At 40.5% G+C, this 25,730-nt stretch overlaps 2 protein-coding genes across 4 annotated transcripts; one reads left to right on the top strand and one right to left on the bottom strand.

The window, feature by feature from the left end:
- Positions 1 to 1,141: 1,141 nt before the first annotated feature.
- On the top strand, positions 1,142 to 12,022 carry LOC139458373 (uncharacterized). Its single transcript, XM_071239781.1, has 8 exons — positions 1,142 to 1,519; positions 4,216 to 4,551; positions 6,586 to 6,792; positions 7,593 to 7,706; positions 7,902 to 7,950; positions 8,218 to 8,261; positions 8,730 to 8,807; positions 11,202 to 12,022. Exons 1-8 carry the CDS (start codon positions 1,459 to 1,461, stop codon positions 11,216 to 11,218), a joined length of 906 nt encoding a protein of 301 aa, XP_071095882.1. The 5' UTR covers positions 1,142 to 1,458; the 3' UTR covers positions 11,219 to 12,022.
- A 2,171-nt stretch (positions 12,023 to 14,193) lies between these two features.
- Positions 14,194 to 23,783, bottom strand: LOC139457801 (uncharacterized). 3 transcript variants are annotated; one of them, XM_071239148.1, is made up of 8 exons: positions 23,474 to 23,783; positions 22,005 to 22,352; positions 20,315 to 20,464; positions 19,276 to 19,407; positions 17,835 to 17,904; positions 17,389 to 17,435; positions 16,479 to 16,562; positions 14,194 to 14,798 (listed from the first exon to the last, which is right to left on the bottom strand). In XM_071239148.1, the coding sequence occupies exons 1-8, from the start codon at positions 23,535 to 23,537 to the stop codon at positions 14,674 to 14,676; spliced, it is 1,020 nt and encodes a 339-aa protein (XP_071095249.1). In that variant the 5' UTR covers positions 23,538 to 23,783; the 3' UTR covers positions 14,194 to 14,673. The 3 variants fall into 3 exon arrangements, with proteins under 3 accessions (XP_071095249.1, XP_071095250.1, XP_071095251.1); XM_071239149.1 differs by lacking the exons at positions 14,194 to 14,798; positions 16,479 to 16,562 and adding an exon at positions 16,578 to 16,774; XM_071239150.1 differs by lacking the exons at positions 14,194 to 14,798; positions 16,479 to 16,562 and adding an exon at positions 16,578 to 16,752.
- Positions 23,784 to 25,730: the final 1,947 nt, after the last annotated feature.

Below are 25,730 nucleotides of genomic sequence, written 5' to 3'. Positions count from 1 at the left end.
AAAATAGAATTGGTGTGATCATGACGTCAAATGCTCTAATAAGACAATCACGAGGAAGGTTTATAGTTCTAGCTTTTTTAAGTAAACAAAATGAGGTCGACAAAGTAGTCACAATTTATGGATAACGACTTCTTTAATAGTGTAAAGGCGACGTTTCGGTATAGATACTTATACCATTGTCAAGCAAGACTGTCTTGATTATGTGTATATTGGATGTATGGTAAATTGAGATAATCTAATATATCCACTATATCCAAGTCGTGTTCTATCTCCCCTGTATCCCCCCGTGAAGATCCAGGGTAGAATAGGTCTTCAGCAACCCATGCTTGCCTTAAAAAGCGACTATGCTTGTCGTAAGAGGCGACTAACGGGATAAGGTGGTAAGGCTCGCTGACTTGGTTGATGCATGTCATCGATCCCATTTGCATAGATCGATGTCAATCACTGGATTGTTTGGTCCAGACTCGATTATTTACCGACAGCCGTCATATAGCTTTAATATTGCTGAGTGCGGCGTAAAACAACAAACCAACCATATCTAATTCTTCCAGCAAATGTCTGTTAAAAGTACAGATATCATTTAAATTGCTGGTATTGACTGTATTGTTTTGTAAGTGTCAGTCAGTTCGGTTTACGGCCACTAAGAACTAAATTTCGTGTTAGATTAAAGTGTGAGGAAAGCCGGAAATGTTGCACGGCTCAGACCCATGAGCACGAGTACTGTGTTGACAAACCTACAAACATAATCAGAAGGGAATCCATGCTTCTGGCACTACTAAGGGACGCACATAGAATTGCGGCGCCTCAGACAACAAGATCCACCCGTGTCCCCTGTTTAAAAATGTTCACATAAATATCAGTTGTTATACATTACCCCTCACTCTCGCGCCCTCTAATGTCTTATCACCTATTCAAATATAATCTCACCACCAAAGAAATTTTTTCTCACTCACTCGCCACATACGTGTACTTGCGCGTAAACATAAGTCAATCCTGCTTGAAATGTCATGGTTACTTGGTTATTGGAGCAGAGACTATATTTAGGTCGTTTATCGAGTGGGTGGTGGAGTGTGGACTGTAGATATTACATCCTGGTCTTACAAATACGGGTTCGTGATTCAAATGTAGCTACATTGTCGACAAGGCCTAGTGTGTAAGTTGATAAGTCATGTATTGAGATGTCGTTTATCTCCCAGTGTTACAGCATAATAACGACACGTGCTGGCGTAGTGAACACAACCTACACGAGCCAGAGAGTCGAATACCTATGACTGGAGTATAGATACATTGGCTGTGTGTGTGACAGTACCTGAGTACAATAGTATTGACAAGCTAAGTTATGTGAGGAGGATCAGTGACACGAGGAGGTAAAACTTGTTATTGGGACGTGACAAAGTCATTTGGGGAAAATCTGCTGCTGTGAATCCTAAATAACCGGTTTCCCATGACTGTGTTGACATGGATGTTCCACTTACAATCCTGTTTTTGATGGCGTGCGGGTTGATGACATACATCAAGGGTGAGTTGTAGTTGAAGTTTATTGCGTTTAGATATATATCTGTAATAGGAAATATCTCAATAATACTGCCATGACTTCAAGGACATTTCAAATATGTTTTGTCAGTGGGGTGTTTCAAATAACAATGACATGCCTCTGATTCAAGCAGCCGCAAGGAAATGTTAACATATTATTTTGCTAAATGGCTTTCATTCAAATCTGTTTCTCAATCCATCTTGCAACATTGGTGACGTTTGATAATGCATACTATAAAATTGCCACTGACGTTCAGTTTTTAAATATGCACTATAACCCTTTCTAAATGACAACAAATGCACAGTTAACTTTCTATCTAAATCTGAAAACATACATCAGTACGTGAATATGTAATATGTCTATACCTCTCCGGGGCACGAGTAGCACAGATGTCTTAGGCGCTGCAATTAGTTGTGCCGAGTTGCGTCAGCTATGTACGGCGGACACCTATGATTGTGAGTTCAAATGCCCGTTGAAATATGTTTCTAGGTTTGTCAGTACCATACCCATGCTTGTGGGTTTCACTGAAGTGGTAAACGTCTGAGACCTGTATTACTTCGGGCTTTCCTCCCACATTAAGCTGAAACGTCGTGACATAACTGAAACACTGTTCAAAGTGGCGTTGACCCAAACTCACTCACTCACTGTACACCTGTCAGGGCAGTGGGGTAGCTTGATAGTTAAGGAGTTCAGTCGTCATGCCGAAGGCACTGATTTGATTCTCTACATTGGTAAACGGGGCGAAGGCCATTTTCGTGCCCCCACCTATCTCGATAGGAAAAGCAGCATATTTAACCATTCTCATTTTCTCATATACATTGACCATATGTTTTGTTATCCCGTTTTAGTAGACATTCTTTTCTTCCTCTTTTTATAACACATTTTAACTAACATAGTGACTGTTTATAGTAGGATCTTGTCTGGAAGGTTGTTTCATTCTTTTTATAAAACCTCCAGTGACGTCATCCTATGCTTCTTAAGTCGGATTAAATCAACAGGGATGTTGTGATATCACTGGGATTGTATATGATATGCCAGGAATATGTGCTATATAATATGTTATAATATCCCGGTTTTTTTTATTAATACAACTTCCGTTTAGCTTGTAACATATCAATGTTTCTCGCTAGAAATTTATGTTGCATTTCAACACAATGTAATGAAATGTAAAATAAAATGACAACTGTTTCCGTAATATTCCCGAGGATCGAACACATAAGCCTCGTATCTGTAGCCCAGTAAGTGTACCACTAGGCTACAGAGGCGCTGATAAATCGCAATGTTTTTAAGAATGTCTTTTTTTAAATACCGTAATATATATTGTATGTCGTTTTCCTGAGGTTCATGGAAAGTATGTACGAAACATAACATGTTGATAACTGTTGCTTTAAGTTTCTTTTTTGCAGTTTATATGTTACATAAAACACTTCCCCTCGGGTTTTATGATATTTAAAACCCTTATCCTTGGGGTAAAACCCCGGGGCTAACGCCCCTCGGTTTTATCCCGCGGATGCGGGTTTTAAATATCATAAAAACCGTCGGACGTGATTTATCCTACACATTAAACGGTGTATAGTAAGTCGATACAGAATACTATCTGAATTCAATTTCATGAAGTTTCGATAGGTATCAAGAACAAAATCGTTATACGAACCATGAGTCTGTGGGACAAAGGCACTCGCCCATAGCCTGTGCATAACGAACCAGTGTCAGGCGCCGTGATATGTAGAACTTGACGTGTGTGCAGCTCACTCGCACCGACAAATAAGAAACAGAGATATTATTTGTTCTATTCAACGAGTATTTTGGCAGAATAAATACCTATAGCTATTTAAATGTTGGCATATTGTTTTTAATTCGTTTCAGAAAAAGTGATAATCATTATCAGATGTATCAGTAATTATGTAAAATATCTTCCCTGTTGTTTTGTTGTAAATTACTGCGAGGATCGGCTGGTCGTGAGTTCAAATCCCATTTCGCCTTGGCTGTATGTCTTTGTGTGTCCGGACCACGGCTTACTGAGCTGGGTATTGCTGCTCACGTGGAGTGTGGGACGTTCAGTACAATTTGTAGCAGTAACAATGCGTTCCGCGTTAGATGGCGAGTGGTATAGAATCTAGCGAGCGACACATAAACCCCCATGTACCCTGAGTGATCCTGCTACAACGAATTCATCTCACCGACATAGTTTAATATGACGTCGTAAAACACATAAATCAAATTCAAAATTGACAGAAAACAGTTGTTCGATGGATGTTAACTTTCACTATGTCAGTGACTTCAATTGACTCGGAAAGAGAGTGCGGCTGTAAAAAGTCGCTATGCTCTCACATTTTGTTTCATGTTTTTTTAGAATGTGCCCGCAATGTGCCCCCCCCCCCCCCCCCCCCCCCCCCCATCCCCCCATCCCTTACATAATCTCGGATAATGAGTCAAAATGAATAAATATTTCATTTCCGTTTTCAGTCTAATGTAACTTGGCAGTGTATATCAATAAAGTGAGGTTGCGTTGGTTAACATTTCAGCGCATCGCATACTCAATACAATTCGCGAATCTGAAAACACACAATGTTTATCGAGACTGTCAAATACACAACGTATCAGTCATTTTCTCAAGCACTTTGTCCACTGAACTCTCACAATTGACGTCACCCTGGAATAACGTTTTGAATTGGCTACAGGTTCGAACTCCCTACAACTAACAAGTTCCCCAGCAACAGCATCGCCAGACCAGCCGTACACCTTGATGTGTAGCAGTAGTGGCGGTGGTGGCAGGACTAGAGCGTGGTACTGGAGGAATGATATAATCTTTCGTTCACGTTATGTATCAGACACACAATGTGCAGTAGATGTATCCAACAATTACACCTACAGAGATCTGTCAGGGCGTATCAATGTGACCTGTAGTCACAACCAGTACAATGTGACACTCAGGATCCTCACTTCCATAGATAATGGATCTGTGTGGTGGTGTCGGGATACTGAGCGTAGTCAGGAGAGCAACAGATGGACAATACGTGAGTATGTTATGGTGTGTTTGAGCCATTAAACAGTGTTACCTATTAAAGCAAATTGGTCAATTATTACGAAAACTGTGTAATGTTAACATTTAACACGAGCGAATGGAATACCATTCCTGTCGCAAATGTTAGATCTTAAATTTGCGCATATTGACTGATAATTATTTGTACTATTCCTCATTACAAGTGTTTAATATTGATAAGCACAGTAAAAAACTGAGAAAATGTCCTGGCCGCTTCAAGCAATACATGCTTCTAAAATGCAGAAAATTGAAGTACCTCTGCAGAACCTCTAGCGTGCAGCTGTACTGGGTAACGACATACTGGTGCTTGATGTGTTACTGATGAAGGCTAGGTTTTAATTCACATCTGACACCATTGTTCTACCTTATCGAAATGTTCAAATGGTCGTTATTGTATTATTAATAATGTTCACCATAAACATTTGAGAAATATCAACCTATGTAATTCAATTTATTGTAAATGCAACTACAACCAAATGAATGGTTTACATTCCTTTTACTCCCAGTAGAAAACGACTGTTGTTATTACTTCATAGATAGTCAGTTCACACGCAAAACTGTGAATGATTATGAAAGTTTACTGAGCACGTGTATAATTGAATGAACCTACTTCGACGTGGTGAGAAGCTCGCGCTGTAAATAAGCGACAAAACCCTCGGCATATTCAGAAATCAGTGTACACTGTACGATTCCGACTCATGACCATGCGTTTATGACGCACTATCAAGTAGTGATGATATCAGGTGTTGGCGAAAAGGTGAGCGCATCCTGCCTTTACGGTGGCACCCCTAACAAACACATGCAAAGAATTATATTTAGATCCCACAATGAAAACTAAACACCCTCTTAGGAGTATATTCTTATTTAATATGTATATAATCTCAACATTCCAGCATTTCTTTCTGTAAACCAGGGGGCGGTCGGGTAGCCTAGTGGTTAAAGCATTAGCTCGTCACGCCGAAGACCCGGGTTCGATTCTCAACATGGGTACAATGTGTGAAGCCCATTTCTGGTGTTCCCCGCCGTGATATTGCTGGAATATTGCTAAAAGCGGCGTAAAACCATACTCACTCACTCACTTCTGTAAACCAGAGCACATTCAGAAGTTTTAGATTAATAATTTGCTTTCTTCTTCCATATTTTCAAGAAATTCAGCAGCTGTACATGCGAAAGCGTAAAAAGCAAATAACGGTTGGAAGTATTACACTAGGATATAGTATCAACGTCACTGGCGTCCAAGTAAAACCAAATTTGTTCACGTAGATGCCTCTGACTACCCAATCATGTTTGCATCTTGCAGTAAAACTAACAGCATATCTAGTATTTCAATATCTTTGGATTTGAAGTTATTGTCAAAATATCATCAAAGGATAGGACTGATCACAAAAAAGTTTCACCTTTTCAACCTTTCTTTTCTATCTGCTGCATGATTTCATGTACCAATGATGACATGTCCGTATAGCTCTATCTGATTTAAATAAAACGACGTTCTCACTCACCCAATACTGTCCGTGAAGATCTGCTGTAAACACACTGAGTCCTTCCTGTCAGGTCGGGCCAGACATTAACCATCAAATGTCACTGTTTGGTATAATCCCCACTTTCTTCATGTACATGTTATGATCTCACACTTGAGATTCACACAATTCGAAACATGTTTAGGCCTCTCAACGTGTTAATTGGGTGACGATGTGCTCATGTACAGGGATCATTGCCCCTTTCTTTACACGCTGATTTTTTTCTGTTTAGGATTTAAACACTATCCTAAGCAAGTTAGAGCTAAATACCTATTTACTGATACTAACCTAAACGCGAACTATATATTAACTTATTGAACAGGTGAATTAAAATTGCATTGATAATCAGACAATATTATTAAATATATAACCATTGATTCACTAAGTTTACAATATACGTTATGGACGCCCGGATGTGCCAGTCTATTCATTCTACCAACTCCATCAATACCAAGAATTTGTAACGAATTGATAATTATAATAATTTTCAGGCGTAGTAAACCTTATGACAATGACCTCAACAACTACGACAGTAGCAGCTACAGCCACTGCAGAAGTAACTACTACTACTACAGCAACTACATCTACTACAACCACAACAGCTACTACAACTATGCCAGTTATTTCAGCAGCTAATGCAACTACAACTGCTGCAGCAAAATCAGACATCTCCTCAAGCAAGTCTCCTCAAGGAGGGGGTGAGATGATTTAATCATACTATTATTTTTGCCATACACTTTTAGTCCATAATATACAACCAACAGAATGCTCATCCAAAACTGGCTTCCACGGGAGACATCGCTTGCATCACGCGATATCCCCTAGGGGATATAGCATCAATGATATTCCATCCCAATGCTTTACAGACCATGTGACGTCATCAGTTATCATAACGCCACAGTATTATGACATCACTAAACTCTCAGAGACTGAAGCTGGTCACCAATGCCATTTTTCCCTCAAGACGCTGGTTATTGTCGTTTACAAACTGAAAGAATGGACAAATGAATTATGGATGATAATAGAATCTCACCTTTGTGTCCGTTGACGTCAAATATATCGATAAAAGTGTAAACTCCAATACTACTCGATTTTATATGGTTCGTATTAAAAGACCCGAGGGCGAGGTAAAAAAAACATAGGTATTCTCAACCAAGTGTGAGGAACATTTGGCAACTGTATTACCTGAGGTGAGCTGGGGTCTAAGGTCAAGTTCAAGACTATTGCACTTATATAGTGTGTGCGTGTGTGTGTTGTGGTGGTGGTGGTGGTGGTTTGTGTGTGTGTGTGTTGGGGGGTGGGGGGGGGTGGGGGCTACTTGTACTAGTCCTGACTTATGCTGATTTTAAAGTGCTAGGCCACTGAGATACCATCCATAAAACTAGGATCTCCCAGCTCTATCCAGAGGAAGTACCTTAACATTTACAAAACCAGGAGCGTTATTCGTTTTTCAACACGTTTTTATAACATGAGGCATATTCGGGTCGTACATATGCAGGTAGTCAAGTTGCTAACATCGCTGCTGGTGTTGGAGGAGGTGTTGCAGTCGTCATTGTTGTCGTCGTCAGTGTTCTGTGTATAAGAAGAAGGAGAGGACGTCCTGTGAATATCGGTAAAGAAATCATTAAACTTTTCAACATCTCGGTCTTATGTTACGACCTGCAGTTTGCGTCAGAACAATACGGATGGGTGTATAATAAACAGATTTGGTGTGATTACAACAAACTATAATTGTTCGAGTTAATCTTCAATGGAAATGTTCTTACTAAAGCCACGCTACAACCAACACAACTTGCTTATTTTACAGGCAGTGCACATGAACACAGGCACGAGGCATCACATACCTACTACAATGAGTAAGAAAACTCTTGTATAAAATGAGTTCATGCCGATTCAAAAGCATGTGCATATGACATAGTGGGAATCGAGTATGGAAACGTTTAATTATAAGGGTTTTGTCGTTTGTTACGTCGAAGTGAGATTTCATAATTTGCAAGACACAAATTTATTTTATCAAAATGTACATATATTAATAAAAAGTGTAATTCGTAATGAATGACAGTAGATTGTCCGGTTTCATTCTTGTTTTAGATAAATGAAATCTCCAAACGTATTTGTTTCAGAAACGTCGTCTTACAAGACCAAGACATTAACGACAAAGTTCAAGGTAAGATCATTGGATTGTGTGGTGCTTTAATAATAGTATGTTTATGGATGTGTGTCATGTTATGTATTAGCGCACAGGTCACAAATCAGGCTACGTTGGAGTGGTGGAGATTGGATGTCTGAGTACTTCCGCATGACAGCTGGTCCTGTCACACACTGTCATACACAGGTGTCTTCGTGAGCAAGCTTTTCCGGAATTGTCCCCTGTTTTACAGCAGCAATTGGGTACCCAGTAGGATGAGATGGATTCATGAATGTAGAATCTCAGAGCGCCTTCGAATTCGGGCAGGGTTGGTTGTATATTTTCCAAGAACCTTGAATACAAATTAAATATTGACTTTTCCGTTGAAACGAGTAATATGATCAGGCTTTCATGTGGAATTGGCGATATACAAATGTACATTTTATTGTTGTTGTTATACAATGGAAGTGTATATCCACGTGCAACATTTTGTATTGTTTATTACAGTGGAAAATGATATTTATGAGACTTCACGTGACGTCACTTCACCCAACCAGCCTTCAACAAATGATCACATGATAACAGGTTAGGAATTTCGCTATCACTGTATACCATCTCACCAGCTTGCGATCCATTGATATCGTTTAGAAAAAAACACCTGCACTTTCAATAGAACTTGTACATTTGAAATAAAAAAACGTCAGCCTTAACACAACCTAAATTACAACAAAATAATAATTCAAAGCAGGATCCCCTCTGTTCTACCGTTGCCGATGCTGCACTGTTGTTGTAGTCATGTTCTTTGAAATTTTGTAAAGGCTGCCATGTACGTCCTTCTGTATTAGTGACGGAAGGAGTCAGTGTGTTTCGTATATTGCCGCTTTGAGCAGTATTTTGGGATATTTACCATCCCCAAATAAATAAGCGTGATAACCTCTTAATCATATAATGTCATTATTTAATTCTGTGCTTCAAAATCGCTTTCCCTCTCTCACAAACATTACCTAAACATTGCGAGTTTTCCACGAATGCGCGCATTAATATTTTATTACGTCACAGGGTAAGTGATGTGTCAGTCGGACAGTGACAGTAGCAAATATATAGTTCCAACTGAAATCTGTTTCTTATACAGTGGCGAAGCAACATATACGCAAAACAACAATTGTTTTTAATTGCCTTTCACGGCAATCCATCGGTCTGTCCGCTAGAGTAACTGCCCTTTGTCAAAGGGAAGCTACTCTAACCCTAGTCTATGAGACGTCACGGCCACAGTCAGATGTTGTTGACACTCAGTCTCTCCTGTCATAACATTAAGAAGTGTAAGTCAGATGTACACACAGCGACAAAACGAAAAAAGATAGCAATTCAAACATATTTCGGCCAAATCCAACTATTTTAATTTGTGGAGAAGGTTCCAAGCCGCAGAGGTCTACAAGCACAGATATTGCTACTGATCCCGCTTGGCTAGGCCTTGTGCCCTCGCAAAAGTGTTTCGAAATTTATATCTCCAAAGTTGCCAAAACTTATAAAATGCCTTAGCTACAACACAGTTAGACACTGGTTTTCAGTATATTAGACTGTTCTTTTAATAATGATAGCAATTATCCCTGTAGTTTATCCATATTCGAGATGCTTAATTCTGACTCGATCGCTGAATGACGAGGGCGACGCCACGTTTGTTGATAAACAGTGAAAGTAGTCCCTACTTGACCTTTGATTTTTGCATCTCTATCCGCATATGACCCCAACGGATATCGTTTTTATCCGTTGGCTTTATCCTGCCGAGAAACCTACCCATTATATGATATATATATATATATATATATATATATATATATATATATATATATATATATATATATATACAGACGTTTATCACTCCGGTGAAATCAACGAGCATGGGTGTGGTGCTAAGAATCCAAGAGTCGTTATCAGGGCGGCAATTGGGCGCCTGAGGTACGCAACTCTGCACAGCGACACGGGGTATATAACGCCAGTTTGGTATCCATGCCCCAGTGGATTTTTCAGGGCCTTTGTATGAATTCCTGTCTCAGAATGTCAGTTGACAATATGAACAAACATAGTTGTAATTGACCACATTGTAAATTCGACCTGTATTGTCCGTATGTCAAAACTAAAATTATCAATGAAAACATCACTTTAAAGGTGAAAAATATATTTTTGTGAAAATGACGTCACAAAATCTTCGGTGTCCATACACAGTTATTATGTCCGCAAGCAACACATCATCAACGATTTTCTAGTTGCATTAATGTAGTTTTTACTTCATGAAATCATCAATCGCACCGCCACTCATAACACAGTTATTATTGTTTGATATTTAAGAAGGTCCATGATTAATGATATATAATGTCACAACACAGGCTATATCCCGAATACTACCAACGGAATGGTTTGGGCGTGACAAAAGTGATTTAATGTTAAATACACTTCCTTTCCTAATGCTAAACCTTTTGTCATACTAACAGTCATCTGGTAATGATAAACAAATTTCCTTATTTGTAAAATTTCTGACGGAACGAATAAAATTATAAAATTATATTCATTTTATTAAGATAACACATGCAGTTAGAAATGAGGTAAAGTTAGGCCCGCCGCCCTACAATCAGCTGATTTCTTTAAACTGATCTGCATATGCACGAAACTTTCCTTACATTCCATTATTTCGGTTGTTTGTCCATGTTATCTCTCACCTGAGCCAGGTGTGTACCAGGCTGATACAACAGACATGTATAATATGAATAATATGAGTAATAACAAAAGTTATTAAAGAAGCTGTTATCCATTAATTGTGTCTACATTGTCATCCGTCAACTTCTAAGTAATGCCTATAAAACACAACAACAAAATAGTATCCCCGTGCTTAATGTGTTGTCACTTTTCCCCCACCACATGTGACTATCATTATACAGTGTATACGTCTCGTTCTAACCGTTATCCCTTTCAAATCAATTCCAGGTGTCCTTATGCCATAACTAGTCACTATATGCTGACATCCATGTGAGTTAACGACCGTACACAACAGATATGGAAGTGTTGTGTACTCCTCTGACTTGTACTTTGCCATGTTGTGCGGCAGAAGCTTGACACTCGTGATCACTCGAACATTGTATGTTTTCCTCAACTCAGACGTGTACAAGAACAGCTTGTATTGCATGGCTATCAGTGAACACAACCTAGCGATCTTTGGTCGCCACCCGTAACAATGCACAGCCTACAGACAGGCAGTATATGTTACCGTGGTATGTGTCACATTAGCCTGTTATCGAAAGTGGTGTATATTTAGACAGTCGTTCCCTGCTGAATATCGCTTCCTGGTTTGGGAAACACAATCTTGTTCAACCTGTTTCTGAATGTGTTGACAGGACTACAGGTGAGCTTGGTAAATAGGGATGATTTGAAAAACAGATCGTTTTGACTCTGGCGGTAAGTGTATATCCCTCGTGGGACACACAAAGTTTGTTGTGTAGAGTAACTTCCCCTAGACCGTCCGCCTAAAACGTCGTAGACTAATATTTAGTCCCAGAAATAAAGTTATCTTATTAGAAAATACATCTACACAACAAAAATAATAAACTAAAATGGAGCCCAGAACAACCCTTATCTAGACTTGCCAAAATTTATCATTCAAGGGCTTGAGTGGGACTTGAATATTTTCTCTTGGGTCTGGGAGACAATAAACTTCAATGTATCACACACCAAGCAAACCTGAAATATGGAGGATGCGGTATCAGCGGGAATATCAATGATATTTATAAATAAAGAGGGTAACCCAGTGAGTAAGCGATTATACAAATATGTTCATTTATATATATTTCTTTTCAAGAATATATTTGTTATTTGATTGATTTATAGATGTAAGTTTATACTGTAAACTCGTCATTGAATAAACATCTGTCAATCACAGTGCACGTTTATTAATCATTTGCATCTTCGCTTAAAGTGAGGGGCACACTATATTACAAAACACCAAAGCTTTCTCAAGGAACGGCCTTGAAAACACTGGTGATTACCAGTAACACATAGGGATATTCTTTGTAACACACATGTGTGTGAGGTATGACATTTTACCATGTGACCATGTATAATTTCTCGTTTTTAATTTTCGAATACTATCAAGGTATTATTTTCAGCCTTGAAACCAAATTGTAGAATTGAAGCTTTGCATACCAAGACATCGAACCTACATGTACATATGTGAATAATACATGAAAACGACTGATAATTACATATGCAGAGATATTATGAATGCGAGTATTGATACGTCCATCCTTCTAAGCATGGACGGGTTTTATGTATATTTTATGTGTGCACTAATGTATGACGGTCATACAGTTACCTCCCTTACAATAATGAACTGAAGCGTGAAACAGCTTATCATTAATAAGTGTCTAGTTGAATAATTGAAACGGCTTTAACGCAGCTAATAACACTATGTTTTTCCTTTATCTTTTTATGCTTGCCGTGAAAGGCGACTATGCTTGTCGTAAGAGGCGACTAAGGGGATCGGGTGGTCAGGCTCACTGACTTGCTTTGATGCATCTGATCGTATCCCAATTTCGTGGATAGATGGTCATGATGTCGAACTCTGGATTGTCTGGTCCAGATTCGATTACTTACAAACCGCCGTCATATAGCTGGAATATTGCGTGCGGATTGTTGCGTTAAACAGCAAACAAACAAACAAACCTGGTATCAACGTGATCATGAGTAGTACAACATATTGGTATCAACGTTAAGACATATTGTAAAGGTTGGTTGACCGTTTGGTTGCCAATGATAATGATGAAGAAGAATATTATCTTTAATTAGCTTTGAAGAAGCTGCAGTACCTAGGAAGACAGAATTTACCTTTTGGTTCAAGTTCTTCACATTACAAAATTTCGGTACATATGCCAATACCTTTATCAAGTAAGTTTTCAATGCCTGGATGGACATGAATACACATCTATGATTACACAGGGATTAACTAAACACAAATCAAGTACGAGGACTTTGGTTGGGTTTGGAGAGTGTAGTTGCACAGCGTGATTCTAAACTTCCGGGCAACACAGAAGAGTGTACATCCATGTTTAATGATGCCTGAAAATGAAACAAGCAAGAAATTGTCATTCGATGTTGATGTATTTGAAACTGGTATCATTGGCGGTTTTCCATGCATCACATCAATGAGTATCTCACAACATGTGACGTGCACATGACATCTCCACAAACAGGGGGTCACAATGTCACGGTACACAGGGATGAGCACAGGAAGCGGGTACTGCCATGGACCCGTGAAGATCCAGGTTAGAGTGAGTGAGTTGGGTTTATTGTCGCTTTTAACAGTATTCCAGTTATATCGCGGCGTGTCAGATTAATGTGGGAGGAAAGCCCGAAGTGATGCAGGTCTCAGACGTTTACCACTTCGGTGAAACCCACGAGCACGGGTATGGTGCTGACAAACCTAGAAACATAATCGGGGCGATCCGGGATTTGAACCCACAATCATAGGTTATTAGACGCCTTAGACGACGGGGCCACCCGTGCCCCCTTCCGGGTTAGAATACAATAGTAGGTCTTCAGCTACCTGTTCTTACCGTAAATGGCGACTATGCTCGCTGACACCTGTAATATTATCGCTCACGTCTCCTCTATGCAAAGGCAGCGAGCCTGCAAAGCTGAATGCATGGAATTAAACACATTTTCACAATCAAGACTGATAATATAATCATCAAAGAGATTCTGATGCCAGTATTTGAATCTCCAACCGTGAGTTCGAAGAACAGGAGAAAGTATATTTTACGTGCGCGTCAAATATATGATAATCATTCACGAGTTACCTCCCTTACAACAGTGATGCCTCCACAGCCAGTAAATGAAGGCGTGAGTAGGGGGTGATTTTTTACGCCGCCTTTACCACTATTTTTATCAATATTACAGCAGGGTGTATGTCATCAAGTCAGCGTTCTACTTAGAAATTGAATAAACAAAAACACGACATTTGATTGTTTACCCAACTGGAATACATTAGATACATAAAAATATTGACAATGCGTCAAGGAAGATTTTACCTTGTCACATTAACATAAACATTATATGTCCCCACATACATATATGTTTAAAGTCACATGTACATGTACAAACGATGCTTATTAAATGACACCAAAACAATAACTGTCGGTATAATTGCTGTCAATGTACATGTATGTAAATCTGAGCAAATGTTCACGCTTTCAATACTTGTCTAAACTGAATATACAGATACAGGCGTTTGAGCAAGTACATAAAAACTGATTCAAGACATTTAGTCTGTATCTTGATAGAAGTTTGTCTGATCACAAAACACAAATATATCTCACAACACTTTCAATTTCATCTCAATCTTTTTGGGAATATTTGAATGAATGGTTTCTTTCCTGGAACATCTTCGAGTGTCTTTCAACCAAAGTCATGACAGGTGTTGAACTCGAGGTATCTTCAAAGGGCTAGCGTATATGGCCTCCACGAACACATCACTGGTCGACACACGTTGCCCAGAGGCGCTCATGGGTTTGTATATTTGCGCATATAATTCTGGAAATATGAAATAAAAACAATCATATGAGAAGGGAAATCTTGCACACGTGCAGCAGAGTGGGCAAGCAGACAAAAGCGCCAGGCTAGCAAGCTCCAGGTGCTGAGATGGTATCCCGCTAATGACCGGGTTGTTATTCAGCCTTGAGACCAAAATGTTTACAGGTCATTACAGTGTTGTCACTACCCCTAGTGTACAGTACATACACCCCGTGCACTCAAATGTCTGGTAGGAACACGAATACGTTCATAAAACGAAACACAAGAGTCGAAACGTGTGGTGTCACCCTGGCCAAGGGGCTTAGATCCAATGTGCCTCTGTTCACCCAGCAGGGAATGGATACCCGATATGTGAGGTGCCCATAGGAAGCTTGTCTTGTATACCCTCCAGGGAGTTGAGAATGACAATTGGAATTACAACCGATCCACTGGTTGGGGAACAAAGAAACCTGCGGTGTAATGTAAATGAAACTAATAATAAAGTACAAGTATACGTCTTCACGACATTTCTGGGTTCCCCGCCGCGATATTGCTGGAAATCCTAAAAGCGGCGTAAAGCCATACTCGATCACTCAGTCTTCATGAGCTGAATGGGCTTGTGTCTAGCGAGACCGCGAGTCACGCATGTAATGAATCTATCAAGCCGACGTTACAAACGTTATAAACTACAGAACTAGATATATCTTGTGACCTCCATCGTATGCTTAATGGACGTAGACGATCTTGGTTCAGTCGTACATGCCAGTCGATGGTTTGGGTTTTAACAATGCGGACACTGACCAATCAGACAGCTAGCTCCTCTAATAACGCGTCATGATAATGCATTTTGTCCTTCATAACCATGCTTGCTGATGACTTTCACTGAATAAGTTGACATTTCCGTCTACACACAGCTGAGATCACAACACAATGATTACTGTTTTGGGAATATGTATAGTTCAATGATTGATTGACTTCAGTTCAGGTATTAAAAACAAAACCATATCCATTCCAACATTAGTGTAATGGAATTTGGTACTGATGAACGTAATATCCGGATGGTCGAACATTGGCTCTGTTATATAGCTTCTTCGAACTTCTCCTGTCTGCCTCCAACTTGTCACAGATAGCAGATACATCAGGGTGGTGAGATATCAATGTAGCGTATGATCAGCTACGTCACAACTGTTTGTTTGTCAGTTGTTTAACGCCGCACTGAGCAATATTCCAGCTATATGCGGCGGTCTGTAAATAATCGAGTGTGGACCAGACAATCCAGTGATCAATATCATGAGCATTGATCAACGTAATTGGGATCGATGACATGCATCAACCAATTCAGCGAGCCTGACCACCCGATCCCGTTAATCGCATCTTACGACAGGCATAGTCGCCTATTACGGCAGGCATGGGTTGATGAAGACCTTTTCTACCCCGGATCTTCACAGGTAACACAATTCGATAAAAATGGTTATGAAATTAATTTCCTTTGTGAAAATATGAACAAATATGTTTCAGACAAAGATGTCACGCTTGGTGATCTAAATATATCTCAACCTTTGTTCATTGATACTAATGTTAAGACTTTGCGTGACAAACTACATAAACATGCTGATCCTTACTTTAATGTTCACATTTATGGAAAAAGTAGATTGAAACTACGGCTAAAGTATAACTTGCAAGTACATATAAAAGCCGTACCTGTGTTGTTGGGGGAGCCTGGCTGTGCGGGTCTGAGGGATATGACGTCAGAGGACCGGAAATACAGGATGTTTTCCTGCATCACTGGGGATGGACACAGAAATTAGCATTATTTGTCTTTTCAGAATTATCCAAGTCCATTGGTTAATTCGTGTCACGTTGCGAAACAATATATTTTAATGTAGACCCCGAAATCATGTGACTGACGCTGACTTCGAATATTGACTTGTCACATGATCAGTATTGACCTGTCACGTGATGAATATTGACTCGTCTGCAAGAAAGCAAGATGGTGTCTGGAACGAACAAGTTACTGTTATAAAACTTCATGACTTCAAAAACTTTAAAGTGATCATGAATTTCGGATTATTCTTGACGGGATAAATATATACCATCGGACCCGACCCCTTTGGTGGTCTCATAGGACATCGGTCAGGTCAGACCACCTCAGGGATCAGGTCCTCGGGTCCTTGTTTTCGTATGTCGACCTCGTCAAGAGTAATTATTTGTATAATACACGAGGATCATATATGTTTCAAGAAAGAATATGTGTATGGTTACAACCCGGGTCAAATATTTATAAGCTAACTTATTGACCTTTTATGTAAATTAAGAAAATACACTTCAACTTAGTTGAGCTAGCATGATAGGATGTGAAATACATGCACATCTATTTTCATCTACATTATATTTTTTTTTATACCAGGTAGGTGACACAATATAATTCACTGTTGGATATAATATGTACTCATATATCACATTTCTCCAATCACATTAAGATCAGATCTTGTATTCCGCTACAATACATCTACCTCTTCACACAGAGAGGTATTGAAGCAGAGTAGAAGATGAGATTTCAATGATGTTGTTAATGTCTGTCTCAACATCCTGACATGCGGCAATACCATACCTGAACTAGGGTCCTCCGCAGTATTTCCATCATCGAAAACAGGATTTCTGAAAAGCAAAAGAAAATATGATGATCCCTTTCGTTGATTTTCGGCCAACATCCTAACAGTACACATATGTATATTGTGCAGGCTGTCGTTACAGTTCCGTTTCGTGAACGATGAGAATATTTACTCGATGTTCGGCAACGCCTTCATTGTACAATAAGTGTTCTCGCCAAGACTCCGTATGCTAATATTGACAGTTAGTTTCGTGTCTCGCATGTAGCGTGTCTTTGAAACACAAGAGGTATCACTAAAAAGGACACATTTAAGTAAATATCAAACCATATGGCGTTGAAATCACGTAACCTGAAATAGGGTAGTCAAACATCCAAATTGAATGTGAACCGTTCAGGCAAACATTTATCTCTAATACAATACAGCCTGTTTGACACCTAAAACTCACACATCAGCGCCCTCGTGCTTGGACCCAACATATACTTGATGATCAAAGCTCTCCGACAGGATGTCAGTACCTGGATGTTGAGAAACAAATCCACGACTTTTGAAAGGTTATTTTAGCAAATTAAATATCATATGACATTTATAATGTCAGGCCACTCCACATTAAATACTTGTTCATCATCTATCACCGAAGTGAGGATACAGAGAACAAATATATTTATTGTGTTTTTTAAGATCATAATATATATATTAAATATTTTAGTTTGGCGGTTGTTAAGATTTCATCATGTCAACGATTTGGTATAAGATACCTAACAGCAAATCCGTTTATGACAACCCTGCTACAGATGTGACCAGACAAACCAGTGATTGATTAAATGATCCCAGGGCACGATTAAGTTACAATTTGTACTCTCAGCAGTCTACATCACAGCCGGTTTAATGGGCGGCACTACTGTGGACGTTTTCTGTCCTATATATACTCTCTCTCTCTCTCTCTCCATATATATATATATATATATATATATATATATATATATATATATATATACTGAAAATATACAAGCTACAAGGAATAACGAATTATGCAGAGTGAGTGAGTATGGTTTTACGCCGCTTTTAGCAATATTCCAGCAATATCACGGCGAGGTACACCAGAAATGGGCTTCACACATTGTACCCATGTCGGGATTCGAACCCGGGCCTTTTGCGTGACGAGCAAACGCTTTACCCACCAGGCTACCCGACCGCCCCTTTTGAAATAGAATGCATGCACGTCATAAATTGAAAAACCCGGAACAGAATGTTTTTAATCATTAATAAGGAGAAGTTAGTAGGATGCTATTCATGACCATTTCATTTTCTGAAAGAAACACTGCCAAATCCATGACATGCTGATATGCTGACATGCCAATTTTGAGACTTATGTTTAATGTTTACTGTGACGTCATGGTGCTAATGACGCAGTTGTGAGTGAACTATGTAGACAGGTCTCTCTGAGTGGAAAACAATAATAACACATACAGAAACAATAATTCATGCTAGTAAAGAGCTAGGTGCCTTATCGGCGACTGAAACCTATTTGTATGCTGGTGGGATAGAATCCCATATTCACCCTAATAATGTCACCAGCATTGTCAGCACAATCCGAGCTTGTGGGTTTCGGTAAAGTGGTCAACATTTAGGACAAGCATTACTTGGGGATATTCTCCCACATCATGTGTAACAGTTACATCACGACGTGTCAGCTTGATGTCGGAGACAAGCCAGACGTGATAAGATATAAATATGAGGTACATCAGCCCAGGCCGAGTATACGAGATATTACGAGCTGTGTAGGTTTGCTTGCTTTGGTTGGGTTTGGTTTAGAGGAAAGGCTAATATGTTAACTGGAATACTGTTCAAAGCGGCGTTAACCCCAAGACACTCACTCACTCACTCACCTTCAGGCAAGTCACCCTTTCTTCTTGAAGTAGTCCGCATGACGATGACGATGAGTGCGATGATGACAATAGCAGCCACGATTGTCCCAGCTATGGCAGAGATGAAGGAGGTCTGATCATCATCATCATTATCTGTCAAACGAAAGGCGGACATTCTGTGGAGACAGTGTATACAAGCACAATGAATTGATCAGACTATCTTTCCAGGTTTGTCAGCACCATACCCGTGCTCGTGGATTTCACCAAAGTGGTGAACGTCTAAGAATTCCTTTCCTCCCACTTCGAGCTGACACGCTGTGATGTAACTGCGATTATTCAAAGTGGCGTTAAACCCAGCTCACTCTCACACTTCCCCGTTTCTGAGTTGTCGATGAATACAGTTATTTCAAATTATCTGGATAAATCCATCCGTGCATGTGAGTCAATAGCCCTGGGTGATTATGATATTTGGTGAACTGCAAGAATAATACACATGCCGCCATTTCCTTATTTCACAAAGTGGGCTCTGAGTGATATACATTCAACATTACTAAAACTGCCAATTGGCGCATGTTTAATCACCCTTCAATCGTTGGTTCATATTATTATAAATTTATTCTTTTATTCAAATGCACCTTGAATCCAGGATGAATGAGGATGTCAATGGTGTATGCCTTTATGTATGCTGCAGTGACTATAAGGCAATTATAAAACATTCTGAGCAAGTTCGCTGTAGGTAAAGTGCCTGCTTGATATCGCCGGCATGTAGCGACTGCATGACTCGTATCCCTTGGTCGTGTGACATTCTCGTAGACCCCGAGGTGATGGATGAATACAGAAGTTCTCTTATAAACAGCACAATCTATAGTCACAGACAGGAACATACGAGTGTGTGAAGCGGCAGTTTGGACAGATAGTTCACCGGTGAATCGACAGTGACGTACGTCATCATATTATTTACAATCAGTCTTATAGGTGTGCATTGATACAAAGATGATCGACACCCACTGTCAATAAAAACGTACTTTAAAAGCTCCCTCAAACGTATCCCTTTACATACCTGCCGTGACTGCCAAATCCCCCACACCACTGGAGGACCCTGTTGTAGATGTCGTCACGTCTTCTGTCGTTGACGACATCGTGGACGATGCAACTGTAGCAGCTGTTGATGATAATGTCGAGGCTGGTGTTCCCTCTTCAGTGTTGATAACTATGGATAGTGTAAGTTGCTTGGTTTATATATTATTTATTCACGTATTTTTATACGGTGGAAGTCATGGTGGCTGTCAGTAAGAGTACCGTATATGAAAACGTTCACACAGTGCCTAAGGTACGCACCGCCTCCGTGGTCTAGTGGTAGAGCGTCCGCCCGTAGAGCGGAAGGTCCGGGGTTCGACCCCCGACCGCGTCATACCAAAAGACGTTAAAAGATGGTACTTGTTGTTACCCTGTCTGGAGCTCGGCATTAAGGGACTAAAACAAGGACTGGTCGGCTCGGAGTCAGTATCCTGTGTCTGAGTAGGGTATTCATGTTCAACTGCGGCATGGTATCTCAGTGCGCTAGCACTATAAATCGGCATCAGTCCGGACTAGTACAAGCAGCCACACAAACACACACACGTATATGCACGTCGCTATGGACGCGACGTTAAACCCCATTTCACCTCACCTACGGTACGCCCGTGTCTACGATCGGAACATTTTATGTACGGTACATTTACTGGCAACCAGCTGCCAGAATATTTACCGCAGGAACAAAACAAGTATACATGTAGGTGGTTTACAATTGTTTTATTTAGGTCAAGTGAAATTGGGTTTAACAACGCGTCCAAGATTATTGCACTTATATAGCGACGGGCATGCACGTGTGTGTTGCTGCTTGTACTGGTCCGGACTAATGCCGATTTATAGTGCTAGCCGCTCCGAGATACCATGCCGCAGACATGCCGCAGACACATGAATACCCCACTCAGACCAGTCCTTGTTTTAGACCCTTTATGCCGAGCGCCAGACAGTAACAACTTACCATCTTTTAACGTCTTATGGTATGACGCGGCCGGGGATCGAACCCCGGACCTTTCGCTCTCCGGGCGGACGCTCTACCACTAGACCACGGAGGCGGTCTTGTTTTATTAAGAGTTTTTACATAGGAATTTGATAATACACCAACACATTCTTCGGAATTGAGGATAACTTACAGATGATATCCCTCAGTGGTCTGTTTTACCAGACCACACCATAAACACAACACAGGGGACTGTATATATATATATATATATATATATATATATATATATATATATATATATATAGCAATAGTAGCTGTAGTCACTTTAACAATAAATACAGTAAAAGGGACTTTTTTGTACGGTATTATTTTTACAATGCACGAGCAAATTGTGTATCACGACCTTAAGGTCGAGGATATGACTTCGTGATACATGTCAGAAAAATCCTTTTTCTAACTTTATACGAAGCAGATACTTTTTGTTGTAAACATACTAATTACGGTAAGTCACTTTGCGTCAATGTTTCCACAATTTGGACATTGGTTAATCTGGACGATTTCCAATAAGAATCGTGCAATTCTGATTATCGAGGTTTCATTGTGTATTATTTGTCAGGTGTTATTGTGTATATTGCTCCTATACCGTTACGTTATCAAAATGTATTAAATATATTGAATCTATTATTCATCTATTAACACTTACTTAATATATCGATGATGATGACTGACCAATTATACTTACTGATTGTGATGTTATTGCTGTGTTGCCTTGTCACATCATCCCCACACCACCACACGGAACCATTGTCTATGCTGGCGTTGATGCTGATGGTAATGTTATGTTGAGAATCAGTACGTCTCACACTGACCCGCCCGTCTAGATCAGATGTATTCTCTGGTACCAATCCCCCCGGTGGTGTCGTGAACACGTGACTGCTGTCTCTGTACCAAAATACTTGCATAACAGCAAAGTCCCCATCGGCCGTTCTCCCATCATAATTGCATATCAGCGTATACTGGTCCCCGTCAGTGGGTCTAGACTTGGAAGTCTCTAGAACTGGTTTCCTAACTGGAGATGTTGTGCTTGCCTCTGTTTAAAAAGCAACGATTAAACACAACCAGGATAATAAAATCAGGAGACCCGTGAAGATCCGGGGTAGAATAGGTCTTCAGAAAACCATGTTATCTGTAAAAGGCGACAATGCTTGTCGGAAGAGGCGACTAACGGGATTGGGTGGTCAGGCTCGCTGACTTGGTTGATGCATGTCATTGTATCCCTATTGCGTGGATCGATACTCATGACTTCAATCACTGGACTGTCTAGTCTAGAATGGCTTATTTACAGACCGCCGTCATGTATCTGGAATATTGCTGAGTGCGGCGTTAAACAACAAATAAACAAACAAACAGTACATTTAAATAGTCGTCGAAACCAAAATCAAGGCGACTGGTATTCCATAGATTCGCATCCGCTGTTCGTTACTCGCGAAACCTTGTCCGCCATTTCGGATTTCATCTCTTTTTACCAAATCATTCAGGTTCTAGTATGTAAAAACTGGGATTGAAACATTTACGTTATCATGCATTTCTAAGATAGACATATCCGCACATCACTTGTCTTATACTGATATGGTTCTTTTGTTATGAATTCAGTGGGGATATGACCCGTGAAGATCCGGGTAAGAATAGGTCTTCAGCAACCCATGCTTGTCATAAAAGGCGACTATGCTTGTCGTAAAAGGCGACTAACGGGATCGGGTGGTCAGGCTCGCTGACTTGGTTGATGCATGTCATCGTATCTCTATTGCGTGGATCGATACTCAGGATGTACGAGTCACTGGATTGTCTGACTCGATTACTTACGTGGAATATTGCTGAGTGCGGCGTTAAACAACAAACGAACAAACAAACAGTTGTGACGTAGCTGATTATACGCTACATTTATATCCCACCACCCTGATATATCAGCTAAGCGACACTTTAAGCAGTATATCAGATATATCCCGCCGTGCCAGCTTGATGATGGTGGACAGCCCAGAGTAGACCTTCATCAGTTTGGTAACTCCATCCCGGACAAACCAAGGACCAGTAATTGGAGATAGAACTGAACTTATAATCAGCGGATCCTGACACTACTAAGGAAGATAACTATGAACGGCAAGAATTCCGTCCGACCACCGTCATCATACACGTCATAATACAATAGCTTACCTGTAGAGAGCTGAATCACCAACACATATAACAATCCAGTCACTGCGACAGTATGATACTCCATGGTAGGTAGATAATCCTTGTGAACAGACACAAATAAACCACCCTACAGCAGTTCTAAAACATTAATGCCGGAGACACAGATAAAGATTCCAGTTCAGAATCTACCACACACAAACATCATCTGTACTCCATGACAAAGTGGAAATTACGTCCTCACTCTATCTAATCCACCAGCATAGAGCCGACCATACTTGTGCATGTTGTGTTGCTGTAAGGGCGTGTACATCTACATGAAGATATAACGGGTGGGATTTCACAAGCCGTGTGTACATTTCGAGGTCATCAGCTACATGGTAGGGCACTCAAGGGATACAGTATTTGCTTTAGTGAATGGGTAATGGTTGAGCGCCTTCGGTCTGCTGTAACCCTAACGTATGTTGTGTCCCCATCCTCCACAGCATGTCTCAAGGCGGGAGTTAACCCAATCGTTAACACGTTGAATAACACGTCCGAGGCCGGGTTCGAGCTTTTGTTTGTCACGGTCCAGTTATTTCGATCGGCGCTTCAAGATAGACATTATTGCTCTGAAGGAAGAACCAAACACGTATTTTTTAGAATACCAATCTGGTCCACTGAAAGATTTATATCTGTAAAACATTAGAACGTTATTTTTTCCATCATTACCGGGAAGTTCATTTTGTGTGTCCCCCGCCCTCATATAGACGGAATATTACACCATCGTAAAGTAATATGTATATGACATCATGGTGATGAATTTGTTTAATCCCGTCAAATATATACAAAGAAAAAAGTTAAGCACACCCTAATATATTTCATTATTGTTTGGTCCCAATATTTGTAACAGCCATGAAAGATATAATTACGGGAAGAACTATGTTTTCTCAAGAGGATGTAATCAGTCATGCCTGACGAAAGCTCACGTTCGATGTATGATATGCCCGTGCAGCGTGCTACCCTCGAGTATCTCTAAAAGCAGTATATCCAATATTAAAATTGCTTTCTTAAGCACGGGTTTAAACAGTTATTTCAAGACATTGTGTGACCATGGCAAGAAGGCGATTATCAAACGCCATAGGATGGCAAATAATCGGCATGCATAACGCAGGAATGTCTTGTAATGCCATTGGTCGGAATTTGTGGTATCATCACACTGTCGTAAGCCGTTTAGTCGAGAAACATGCTCAGACCGTCCCGGATCCGGAAGACCTCCTGTGACGACACATCGCGAAAACAGGGACCTTCGTCTTCTCCGAACCATTTTTAACAAGTACTCGTCTGAAACAGCTGTGGTTGCCCAATCGTCGTTTTAGCACCAGAACCGTCAGGAACCGGCTGAAAGCAGCAGGACTGAGGGCTAGAGGAGTCATAAAACGTCCCTTTTTGAGAGATCACCACAAATTTGCTCGTTTAGCATGCATGGTGTATTGCGCGACAGAACTGGAATCTGAGAACCTGGAGACGGAGCCATTGGTCAGATGAAAGTCGCTTTCTGCTCCACGTCACTGATGAAAGAACGAGAATTTGGAGGCACCCGAACACGGCCTACACCTGCAGGAACAGTAAACCGACTGTTGCATACGGCGGGGGTTCGGTAATTGTTTGGGGGTGTATCTCTCATGATCCATGGTTGGATTTGGTCACCATAAGGGACAACTTAACAGGGGCTCAGTACATCCGGGACGTTTTGAGGCCAGTCGTCTTTCCTCATTCTGATAACTACCCTCTTAAGCTTGCTACTCGACCTCTGTACATGGATGACAATGCCAGGCCTCACGTTCGCATGCAGTCGTGGATTACATGAGGGCCAATGCAATAACGACTCTACCCTGGCCAGCAATGAGCCCAGATTTGAACCCCCTTGAACATTTTTGGGATATTCTGGGGCGGCGCCCACAGGTACGAGATCCTGTTAACAAGATTTACGCCAATTGGAAGCAGCATTGTATCAGGAGTGGTTGTTGTTGACCCATCAACAGATCCAACGTCTGACTGGAGGCATGAGACGTAGGGTGAAATGCGTCATCCGGGCACATCGCGGTAAAACCCGCTACTGATCTGTTTCACGTGTCATGTCAAGTGGAGACTTTCAGGAACATTTTCACATTATCTTCTTTATTTGTTGTCAAATGTCTGTTCTATCCGATGACCCAACTCCTGTGGCCAGTCATCCCATGCCATGATTTTTCCCATTTTTCATGGTTCAGAAATAGGGGTGTGCTTACCCTTTTTCTTT

Source organism: Haliotis cracherodii, unplaced genomic scaffold (genome assembly GCF_022045235.1).
Source record: "Haliotis cracherodii isolate W230 unplaced genomic scaffold, xgHalCrac1.p SCAF_12, whole genome shotgun sequence".
In the NCBI taxonomy this organism is placed as follows: Eukaryota; Metazoa; Mollusca; class Gastropoda; order Lepetellida; family Haliotidae; genus Haliotis; species Haliotis cracherodii.
Note: the sequence above shows the minus strand (reverse complement) of the source record. Positions and strands in the feature narration are given on the sequence as shown.

Coding starts and splice junctions, on each gene's coding strand:
- LOC139458373 (XM_071239781.1), top strand. CDS start 1,459: ATGGATGTTCCACTTACAATCCTGTTTTTGATGGCGTGCGGGTTGATG. Junction 4,552..6,585: donor GAGCAACAGATGGACAATAC/GTGAGTATGTTA, acceptor AATAATTTTCAG/GCGTAGTAAACCTTATGACA. Junction 7,951..8,217: donor TCACATACCTACTACAATGA/GTAAGAAAACTC, acceptor TATTTGTTTCAG/AAACGTCGTCTTACAAGACC.
- LOC139457801 (XM_071239148.1), bottom strand. CDS start 23,537: ATGGAGTATCATACTGTCGCAGTGACTGGATTGTTATATGTGTTGGTG. Junction 20,465..22,004: donor CAGCAATAACATCACAATCA/GTAAGTATAATT, acceptor CACTATCCATAG/TTATCAACACTGAAGAGGGA. Junction 14,799..16,478: donor AGGCTCCCCCAACAACACAG/GTACGGCTTTTA, acceptor TCATATTTCCAG/AATTATATGCGCAAATATAC.